This window comes from Achroia grisella, unplaced genomic scaffold, assembly GCF_030625045.1.
Source record: "Achroia grisella isolate CSIRO2021 unplaced genomic scaffold, CSIRO_AGI_Agris_v1 utg1062, whole genome shotgun sequence".
Lineage (NCBI taxonomy): Eukaryota > Metazoa > Arthropoda > Insecta > Lepidoptera > Pyralidae > Achroia > Achroia grisella.
The window spans coordinates 1297507-1309227 of record NW_026712566.1 but is presented as its reverse complement, the minus strand read 5'-3'; the positions used below and the strand labels follow the sequence as shown (position 1 = coordinate 1309227).

Below are 11721 nucleotides of genomic sequence, written 5' to 3'. Positions count from 1 at the left end.
CGTGCGCGGGCGGAGGCGCACCACGCGAGGCCCTGTCTCTGTCGAGCAGCCGAGGCGGCGGCGACCGCGAGTAACCCCTGGCCACTTCGTGCGGACTCGCACGCGCCGTCGTCGGCCGTCCGAGCGAGACGGAGCTACTCGTGGACATGCGGAGGCCGCGGAGCCCTCGCGTAAAGGGACACAGGACAGACGCTCTCGGACATCGGGCGAGAGCGGGCGGCCGGCCGCGCACCTGCCTCGCACCGTTCTACACGCGCGACGTGCTCGATCGCGACACGCTGTATCGTAAACATATAAAACATTTCCAATACGAACGAAATTATTGTTCACCAATTTCATTGACATTTAATGTATACCGAAAAATAAAAACTATTAGTAATTTAGAACAATTTTAGTAAATTAAATAAACTAAAAGTGAATCATTTTATTTTTCTTGGAAAGACTAAAAAAAAGTGATGAAGTTTTAAAATCGAAGATAATGATATCAAAAGTGACCAGATGTTGTTTGTCTAATCGGAAGATCGCCACTAGGTGTGGATAGATTAGATACGGTACTAAGACACCCGTACGATTATAGATAAGACTGCGTATGACCAGTAAATTTTGGCAAGTTAACTAGTGGTGGTTTAACAATAATATTATGCCGTCACGAAACACTATGAAAAGAAAAAAGTAGTTGGTCCAAATCGTAAGATGAAATTGGTTACAATGAAGAAGTTGAGAAGATGACTAAAATGTTTGTTGATGATGTTTACCGTCGGACATTTAGGGACGAAACTGTGATGGAACTGACTTTTTTATCAAAAACTGTTTAAAAACTTGCGATAAACCGCTGGACCGTCGGCGGTGCGTGTGAAGTGAATTAGAACTGTCGCCTGATAGCCAAGATATTGAGATAAATATTTCTGGCGATAAAGCAGTTGTTGAAGATATAAACATAGGTGACCAAATCAAGATGAGAATTAAGATGCCAGCTGTACGCATCGCGCAAGGTAAGTTTAAATAAATTTTAGCGTAAAGAAATAATCTTAATAAAGAGAGATTAGAAATAAGTATATATAAATAATTTATCAGTGAAATAATATAACAATAGCAAATTTGGTGTATTTTGAAGCTAAATTCAAATAGCAGGTATTAATGTAACAAAACAAAAAAGTTTAGAATACTTCATAAAATAATGTTTAAAATAGGTAAAGTACATAAAATAAATTCTGTCGCCCACATAGTTTAATAATTAAATTATATTTATAATTTCAAAGACTTAAAAACAAATTTACATTTAATTTATATGTGAAAAAGTAACGATTCTGTGTGTTTTAATTTTTCATTATCTGTAGTATATCATCTAAGTAAACATACGCAAGTGCATCCCATCTGTGCCGGCGAGACTCTATTCATGCAAACGAGCTACTTAGTAGCCGAGCTTGTGTCAATATTGACTCTAGGCCGTGGTCATCTTGTCCAAAAGGGACAGCATATTGTATTCTAGCCTCTTAGAGTAGCCTTTTCAAAAATTCATAACTCGGCGAGATCGAGAAAACCTTTTTAAGATACAATATATATCACAGTCTAGCCACTGAATGAATATATTTTGTATTAAAAAATTAAGCTTGCATCATTATATCTAGTCTAGATTATAAACGTACATTATTTTAATAAGATAATTAAACTAGTGAATCGATTTAAATGAACCTATGATACTAATATAAAATATGTATCCTATGAAACAAAAAAAAATAATGCTACAAATCACACCCAAATTCATGAATGGCGAAAAGCTGAAGTAACAACTATAAAAAAAGTACATGCCAATTCAGAACCTTCTGCTTTTTTCAATGTCGGTTCAAAAGAAACTTTTCACGAAAGAAATAAAATTGCAGATAAAGCTTTATTACCCAATCACGTTTGTAGGAACGATAAAGTAGAAACGGTCATTGCAGAAATGACCAATAAAGAGACATTGTAGTCATCAACATTAGTATTTGACGTAATACTAACTAATTATTGCTTAGTCTGTCATGTTTCTTGGATTTGGTGTTTTTGAGGTTAATCAGATTACCTATAGGTATAATTATTGGCCGATCCAACAATTAGTTACCTTATAGCCTTAGCGTAAGGTCTGAGGTCAGTAGTAGTAAAACTACAATGTAACTGCCAAGGATAATTAATTTATTAACTGCACAGATCACTTTAAGTTACAATCTGAGTTCATAAGGCAACATTGTATTTAGCGACACCTATTATAGCAATGTATAATTTTGTTGACTATGAAACCAAATCACTTACAAATGGAGATAATTTCAGGGTTAAATATTATAGGCTAGATTATTTACCTCTGCATACATTTATGAGAGTGATAATAACTATAGGTTTTTACACTGCAACATATTAAATACATACAACCAGTCTAAAAATAAAATGTTTCCATATTAATTATTTAATATGGAAACATTTTATTTTTAGACTACAGTTGGTTTACGAATGATGGAGTTCTGAGATAATAAATCTACGAAACATCCTTTTTTAAAATACGTCAAAAACTGTATAATGTTTAAAATAGTATAAAATGTGTACCAAAAATAATTCCTGTAACTGCATAGAACTGCATGTCTGAAAGAGGGATATCAGGAAAAGAAGGTGCAATGTTTGTATATTAATGACAGAACATGTACAAAACTAAAATATAACTAGCTACATCTGATAGTGATGTCTATTGATCATATTTTATTTTACATTTAGATAACACTCACAATAACGAATGAATATTAGGACTATTATTAACAAATCCTATATAAGCACACACAGTTCTAAAATCAAAGAATAAGCTTTTTTTAAATCTCTGTTAAATTCAATCAATAACAGTATTATAATCGGATAGGTTGCTTGACAATATTCGAGTCTGCACTCCATTGAGTACAAAAATCTTTATTTAACGAGAACCTCTGATCTCATATCTAGAAATTAAGTACTTGAATTATTTTTATCCAACCGCAGATTATGTATCCTATTTACAACCCCTATCATCTAAAAAGGACAAATATACTAGAGTTGGCTCCTTATCCAAGTCGAGTATTTTAATTCTGCATCTAAGGCTAGAAGATAAGATTAAGAAATAAACAATATTTATAAATAATAAGACGGATGTGAGTTATACTGTGTGCAAAATGCTAAAAACACAGATTTTGATCATGTGAGTTAGCAAACATTAGAAACTGTTATGATACCTTCGCCATTGTCTCGATATCTGTGACTTCTCACTGGCCAACGGTTAGACTTAATTTAATTACTCATTATAACTAACAGTGAGGCGTCAAAACTGTTCTCATAGTTTACAACAACCTTCAAGTAGAATGGTCAGAAATTGTATGGGAAAGTATGTTGCGAATAGATACTTTCCAAAAATTCGTTGTTTTTTGTTTTATCATGAATAATGCTATCAACTTTTCTTATTCATTTTAAAAATAGAATAGATTAAATATTAATTTGCTTATGATATAAAAATTATATAGTATGACAGCATTGAGATAAGCATTAAGTTTATACAACGGTCTAACGTATTCTTTTTCTAAATCGCTTCCATGTAATTTAATGTAATCTTTATGTGGAAATAATATAATGAGTCAACTCATGCGCACGGTTTCTTCTCAAAACTAACGTTACAGCACACATGGGCAATTAGTCCAAGTTGACCGGAGGCGACGGGCTACTCTTATTGGTCGGTGGCCATGTGACGTCACCGACGTCTGCGGCCGTCGCGCCCGATTGGTCGACACGCGTCATTTCGTCGATGACATGTTTGTTCTTATTTTGAACGCAAGAAATTTGAAGTACTCCGTTTTTGTTCGACTACACAATAGGGCCCCTCGGTACATGAAATTGGACTCTCATATGCTCCGTATAGTGCAAGTTTGGGTCGTTCCACTATTTTTTTTATATAACTAGAGTACTAAGCAAGCTATCGAAAATTTTTCTTACCTGATGGAAAGTGGTAGGAATTGGCGTCTGTATAATAATAACCCTGGAAATTAATACGGCATCACCTAGTCCCGAACTAAGCTTATGTTATGAATACTATATATTTCTTATGAGGGCTCGCAGGACAGAGGACAAGCTGCAGATAACATCCCACCACTACAGCTTGAACCAACTTTATTATCATGTACAAAAAATACACCTATATATATACCATTGTAATTCCTATACTAATCAAAACACAAACAGTGAATCATTAACAGCAAATGACATGACGTTAGTGATTAAAAATTAAAATGGTCGGCATAAAGTTACTAACGCGATCGCAATTACATTTAAGGGCAGAGAAGAGAACCTTTCGACTTTTTTAAACCCTCCTCAAAAGTGTGAATTAGGGAATCGTAAAATTACTTTATCAGGTGGGAAGCCAGACGGGGATGCTGCGGGCGTAACTTTCGAACAAACTTTTAAAAATCTAAGTTAACTTTTTCACGGTCTCCCCGCTTTAGCTAAATAAAACATTAGAGGGCCAGCAGTTTTGTTTTTGCCCTGCACTCTTCCTCGCTAATTGATGAGGGTTTTTGTATCCACTGACACTTTTTAATTGATATTGGTAAAACTATGTAATTATAGAAATATTTCGCTACTTCGTCAATGCAATAACTAACGAAGTATCTTTATAAAGAACAATTTTACTTAATATTATAAACGTGTATAAATGGATGGATGCTTGTTACTCTTTCACGCAAAAACTACTGAATGGATTTTAATGAAACTTTACAATAATATATGTAGCTTATACATCAGAATGACACACAGGCTATAAATTTCTCTAATGTATATAATATTAGTAAGTTTTTTATAGTTTGATTATTTTTGATGGTATTTTAAATTGCAATAATCTGTTGCAATCTGGCTTTCATTTAAAATATCTTCATGTCATCGGCAATACTAAATACAGCAATCGTAATTGCAATTAGTAGTAAAATATACGTATCTCTTAACTTGAGTGTTCTAGCAATCTACTAAAAATTTTTTTATTTCTTATATTTACATAAGACCATGTTATGAAATAACCTGACAATACCTATAATAGTATTTAACCCAATTTTTTTACTTTCCTTGAATATTTTCAAATATTCTCTTTCATACAAATATTATTGGTCTTGGATTATAAACGGTCAGTCATTTATAATCCAAGACTAAAAGAAAATAATTAGCCATATATTTACAACCATCCTAAAATAATGCGTTGACATGAATACATTCGGCAATTAATATTTATTTATATAGATTAAGCAGATTTTTATGGAAATTGACTTTAAGATCAATTAGATGTCACATAAAAGAGCCGCATGTCAATTTGAACATTGCGCCTATATCTTGTCTGCTGCCGCTTAGCGATTCAATATGTCTTCATTAAGTGAATATCGAAGCATCGCATTTACAAGCGGAACCTTCCATCTTGATCTTTGGTCAGGAATTATTACTCCATCTAGTGTCTTGTCTTCCTCGTGTAAGTCGACTATAGCATGTGTTCTCAGGAAAATATTATGTATGATATTGTCTATAGTATATTATTTAGTAGTCTTCGGGGTCATTACTAATAATGAGAATAGAGGAATAAATAGTAAGTTATTAGTATTAAGTAGTTGTACAAATCTTTTATACTTAACAATGGTTAACATTATGAATTTAAATGTAAGTACACAGTTTATTAAAAGCTCAAATTTTGTACTTGTTAAGCTATTTCGTAATCTAAATAAATAGTTAGTTACTAAATTAATAAAAGTAATGAATGTACTGAAAATTTTAATTAATAATATTTTGTATAACAGTCGTGGGAAATGCGGAATCAGTGTCATCTTCAAATCGAAAGAAATAAGAGCATCAATAAATTTGATGCATCGACTGAATATAATAAATTAAGCAGTTCATGTCATGAGTATTTTTTATTCATTAAAGTTGTGGTACGACACAGTCAGAAGAAAGGGAAAGATACATTAAATAATATATTTCGCAAAAAGTACCGGCAGTTGATATTTAAATTATGGGAATTAAGTTAATTTTCGTATTTAGAATAATGATGCGGCGGACGGCGGCCACCCGTTTTGAATTTCGAACTGGACGGGCTCGACTTTTCTTGTTTCACTTTTTAGTTCAGCGCATCGATCGGCATTCTGCATTTGTGATTCTTAAGATAAAGACGTATGGATTTACATATGTTATGTCAGTGGAGGTCCGGAGAACATTTAAATTGGATTTATTTGTCCGGCCCTATTAAGAAGTACAAAGCAACGTTGGAGGCATCATTGAAAGAATACCATACAAATTAAAATCAAAAGTTATATAGATTCGTTGATGTCTCAACGCACGGTAGCAGTTCGAAACATTTAACAACAAATAAATACAATTTCTTTGAATTCATATTTTTTTTTTTAACAAACAAAGCAAACAATCCTTTCTTTAACAAAAGGATTAGTAACGCTGACAATACAAATCGAATTACAAACAGTAGCTAAACTATATTTTTTTTCGTTTAAAACTTATCAGAATATTGGAGATGGGGTCGTATGATTACTAAACACTTGAAATTTTCTTATCGAATACGAGTAATCTGCATTGTAAATATATTTTAGAAATGATTTAGACATGCTTTCTTTATCAACTAGATTTCATCAAATAAACAATAGTAGATTATGATTTTAGCAATAAAATTATATTAAAGAGGTATTATGTTGTTACTAGGTACGACTATTATATTTAGTTTTGAAAAGCTTAACGAAAGCCTCCTAATCATTCTAAAGCTCTTTTGTTTTCTAATGTACAAAACATATAAAAAAGAAGACACGATCTTCTTCGGGCCTTCTATTCACACAGATACACAATCAAGCCTTTATCCGACCCATACATCCTTTGACCAATGCCCATTACACTCTATTACCGGCCTAGTAAAATAAATACTCTACGAAAATACAATGGAATAAAAAATGTTCATAACAAGAATTAATTTATTGTAAGCGGACCACGATCAATAGCTGGGGAGTGGGTGGACAGTTTCTGAAGAGTCCATCTTTGTCAGGCTTTGATACCAATTTGTTATTGTCGGCCTTTCAACGCTAAAAACGATTTAAAGTTTAGTAGGTGTAGTCTTAGATTGGTCTCTAACAAGAACAAAGGATTTAAAAATCCGTGGTATTAGAAAAAAATCATTAGCACATCGCGTTACAACACTAACGTCTAATCCAAACAAAAGCTGCAAAGATTTTATCGAAAATCAACAAAGACCCGCACAACAGGTTCACAATGGGTTCGAATTCGATAGGCACCTGAATCTCCAATATTTTCCCATGGTCAAACTTCGATAAACACCTTGACAAAAAATCATTCCAGCCTGCCTTTGACAAACAATTGGTCAAAAGGATTTTTTTGAGCAAAACAGTTTCAAAGTCCGCACCCACATGAGCCGAATTGTTGATAATATTTTAACAATGCCGAATAGGGTTGGTATTCGATGTCGCCCGTAGGCAAAATAACTATTGTGCATCATTATATGATGTCTTTCATCAATTTAACAGAAAGGGTTTACAAGTGTCACTTTCTTCGTATTTTTTCACTTCTGTATTTGCTTTTATATTGTCGCTTATACATTAATTTTCGGAATATGGTTTACTTATTAAACTACCAATCAAATGTTGCTTCAGAATTGTTTTTGCTGGCTTTTATATTAGCAATAGTTGATTGAAGGGAAAATTGTTACGTGTCAGTTGTACTACCTGATCTTTATATCGACCATTCTTCATCCCCGAGCTGTCTGTCTGCATGAATGATTCCTCCGTGACCATTGTCCAACCTCTTTTGATTCGTCGTGATCTCGTCTAAAGATTTTGAATTCGATTTTTTTCTACCATTCGCCATATGGCTCACATGTCAAGATAGACGAATGCGGTCTTTTAATTTAAGCGAAAAAAGTTTTATTTGTTGCTTTACTAAGAGTTTGAGGTATTTTCTCATTGTGATAACAAATAGTAGACTTTACTAATGGATGTAAATAAGAATATATGTATGAGATCAGTGTGTAAAAAGAGAGGAAAGTATATTTCAAAGTCTGGTCGATCAAATTTTATTTTAGTCTCCGATCGCCGCAAACTAGCGTAATAGTAAATTTAACACGACATTGTCACATCATAAGCTTATTGTTTCGCTAAAGAGATTAAGTGGGTGTTAGGAATCATAAGACATACAACTAAAGAAGTGAAAGATGATAGCTTGATGTGCGTCCATGATTTATGTCGTGTTGTGGTGTGTGTTAGAGTATTGTTTGGTTGTCACTGTATAGTGTGGGCGGATCTGTTAGATTTATAATACTGACGCCCTTTAACTAAATACTCTTAATATGAAAGGGGAATTGAATTATCTGGACACTGGATTGTTAAAGCTCAAATGGAGTAAAAGAGAAATCTATTATTGTTTGCTTTATGCTTAAATACAAAACCTGTATTAAACCAATTTTATTCTTAAGAGTTGTAGTATCTTGTAAACCTATTTATTTATTGGTTGTAGTGGCTGATCATCCTCATATCATGGTCTCGGGTTTGTCCGAAGCAGAATACAAATATTTGTATTCATGGATACAAATATTTGTATTAGCATAGTTGTTTTTATTGTGTGGTTAAAAAAATGTATTTATTTTATTATCAATAGTACTCATCAATAGCAGTTCGTAGTTGTAGTAGTTCATCATTCAAGTATTTTTTGATCGAGTGTATTTATTTTATCCATTATTCCACAAACAAACAATTCAATACTTTAATTTTTACATATTACAATAGATAATAAAGTATAACTAGTATAAAATTTGTTTTGTTTTATATCTTCATTATAAGAGATATAAATAAGTACTTAATAGGATAATGAAGCAATAATATAGACAATAATTGTAATTGAATTAATTACAATTGATTGATTGATTATCATTATTGTCCGATAATGATGGTTAAGACGGCTAAGGTTATAGATATGATTAATAATTTTTTTACCTTAAAAAAGTTGCAAACTTTTTGCTTATAGTGTTTCTTTAATTTGACAATTGAGGCTGAGGAGTTTAGTACCCCTACTAATAGAGATGAAAGTCGTAAAATATTTGGTGTGTTATTTATATTTTGTGATGATGATGATGATGTAATCATCGATACAAACCAAATTAATCTAATGGATTTTTACAAGATTTTTAACCTTTGTACAAACTTATTTATAATATTGACTATATTTTTTTTTACACTATTAAAATGGTGCAACCATTCAGTTGGCATTGCGTTACATGCTAGGTGCGAATGCATATTGCATTTCCTAGAGTTCAGATGAATAAGGCCGTAACAGCAATTGTATTCTGGGAGCTTTCTCATAGCGGCCAGTTCGTGACCGTTCGCCTTGTTAGCGACCTGGCCCCAGATTATGCACTTACATCCGTTTGAATGATGACAGTCTAATTGAGGCCATGTGAAATTAGTAAAAGGTAAACAAAGCGTAAAATCGCGTGTAAAGTTAAATGATATTAAGTCTTTAGAAATGAAATTCTGAGCCTAAATCTTTCTTTTCGAGCGTTAATAATTGTAACATGTTCGTTAATCGATTTAAAATCATCTTCCCATATACCACCAAATTTTGTACAGGCTAATACTATATTATTCAACATCAATTACTTTATGTGTTATACAATACTTTGCAATTAATAAATTTTACTTCCATATAGCATTATTTAAGTTGTTTTTGTATTTAGTACTTCATGATGTTCAATTATTTGAACTAAAGGACTAAAACATTAATTAACAATCGATCATATTGATTTACTGTTTGTAAGCGGACAATGGGCTAGTTTTATCATTCCATTTATTGATAATATAGATAAGGATTTTCAAGAAATTAGCTATAAACCATCAAGTAACCACATGCAAAGACCACAGAGCTAACTGTAAACAGAGGCGAACAGTACAATAAATTTTAGTGCGCGTACTTTCTTCCGATCGCGAGATAACCGCGTGCGAGCCTATTGTCTGCGCGGGAGTCGACACAACATTTAAAACTGAGTCGTTTATGCTTATTTTAATTTGTGATTTATAAAAAAAGATTTAATTCATCCGATACATGACTGATTAGCTGATTAAAATATTTGTCTCCCTCTATAAAATTCAATTGTTTAGATTAATAAAAACAATTAATGTAAAATAGTTTTATTCTCAAACCTTGTGACAACTAAGAACTGATCCTAGCCAAGATTAAGCTTAGAAAAGGATATATGCATTAATAGAAATTTATGTACTTTTATAGAAATTAGGAAATAATATATAGACAGAAGAAATATAGGTACTTCAAGTATTTATTGTTCAATTACATGATTTATTTGTTGAAATAACCTTTTTTAAGTCAAAAATATTCTTCTGACCTTTCAGTTCAACACATTAAAGTCCGTATTCATTACTTGCGTGGAATAATTTCTAAAAACGTAAAAACTGGCCACCCACCATTGATCTATTTCCCATCGTTTCTTATCGTTTTAATTTTTGCAGTTTATACCATCAACGACCAGTTCTTGTTGAGCTCTGAACGCACTCTTCATCTTCCCATTGTTATGTCGATACTTCGTAATGTAACCGGCGAGGTGTGTCAACATAAACTGGTATGTTGGAAGCAATTAAGTCTGGCATGAATTAAATCGAGTTGTGGGTAATCATTGACATTGTTCACATAGATATACGAGATATCAGGCCATAGATATTATGGATAGATATTTATATTTCTTTTTAACCGCCTTCAAAAAATTGTTTAGAAACTTCCTTCTTTAATACTTTTTATTTTTCATATGCCAATCCTGAGTCTGCAACTTTACTGACTTTTCTTGCAGGGTTGGTTCAATTTAGACTAATATTATAAAGCGAGAGGACCAACTACTTCAGTTTATGTACTTATATATGAGAAATCTTCAGAGCCTCCACATCTATGTAGAGAAAAAAAAAATCATCGTATTTAATGGACGGAATTTTACTAAGATTTCTAGATACCTATGTTTTGATAGCAGTTATATTAAATAAGCATTTGTTTGTCAACTGTCCTTTCCCTACCGTCCCACGCTGTCAACATTTTTTCTTTCTTTTTTCTCTTAAAGGTGTCATCCAACCCTTTGGAATTTTGCATCCGACAATAGTGACCATAATGGACTCGACTGGAATCAGAGCACATGTATGGGATTCTTTTTTGCCTCTTTTTTTGGTGTTTCAAATTGATCAGTTACGCCCCTTCCGTTTTGCGTTTGAGGTTTATGTAATTAATACTATTTTGACCGTAAAATATTGTAATCACTCTTCCTTTACTCTTACCCCCTTATACAGACTTATAAACCTATAGTAATGTTTACCTGGTTCATCTGTATCCTATATTGAGACTGTTTTCCTTAATATAAGAAAATATGTTTAAATCCGAAAGTCCTTTAGAACAGATGTATTGATTTTTAGTCTTTCACTTAAAAATACTGAACTGATTCCAATAAAAATTGGCACACAGATATAACATAAGCTATATGAATACATAGCATACTTTTTACAAAAAACTTACTCGGACAACAACTAAATACAGAAAAGTTTGTTAAGGTTTCTGTGATACATGTTCTTGAATCCATTTGCTATTTGATTTAATTTAAAGCAAGTTTAAATCAACTTCATTTAAGAATACAAATTGCCACTATTATAAAATTTG

General features: G+C 32.5%; 1 protein-coding gene across 1 annotated transcript in view; it reads left to right on the top strand.

The window, feature by feature from the left end:
- Window positions 1-202: 202 nt before the first annotated feature.
- The window catches only part of LOC131854406 (B-cell lymphoma/leukemia 11B), a 45716-nt gene continuing 34197 nt past the window's right edge, over window positions 203-11721 (top strand). The window contains exon 1 of the mRNA XM_059205537.1: window positions 203-992. Within this exon, the coding sequence (XP_059061520.1) occupies window positions 956-992 (37 nt within the window). The 5' untranslated portion in view covers window positions 203-955. The remainder of the gene's footprint in view (window positions 993-11721) is intronic.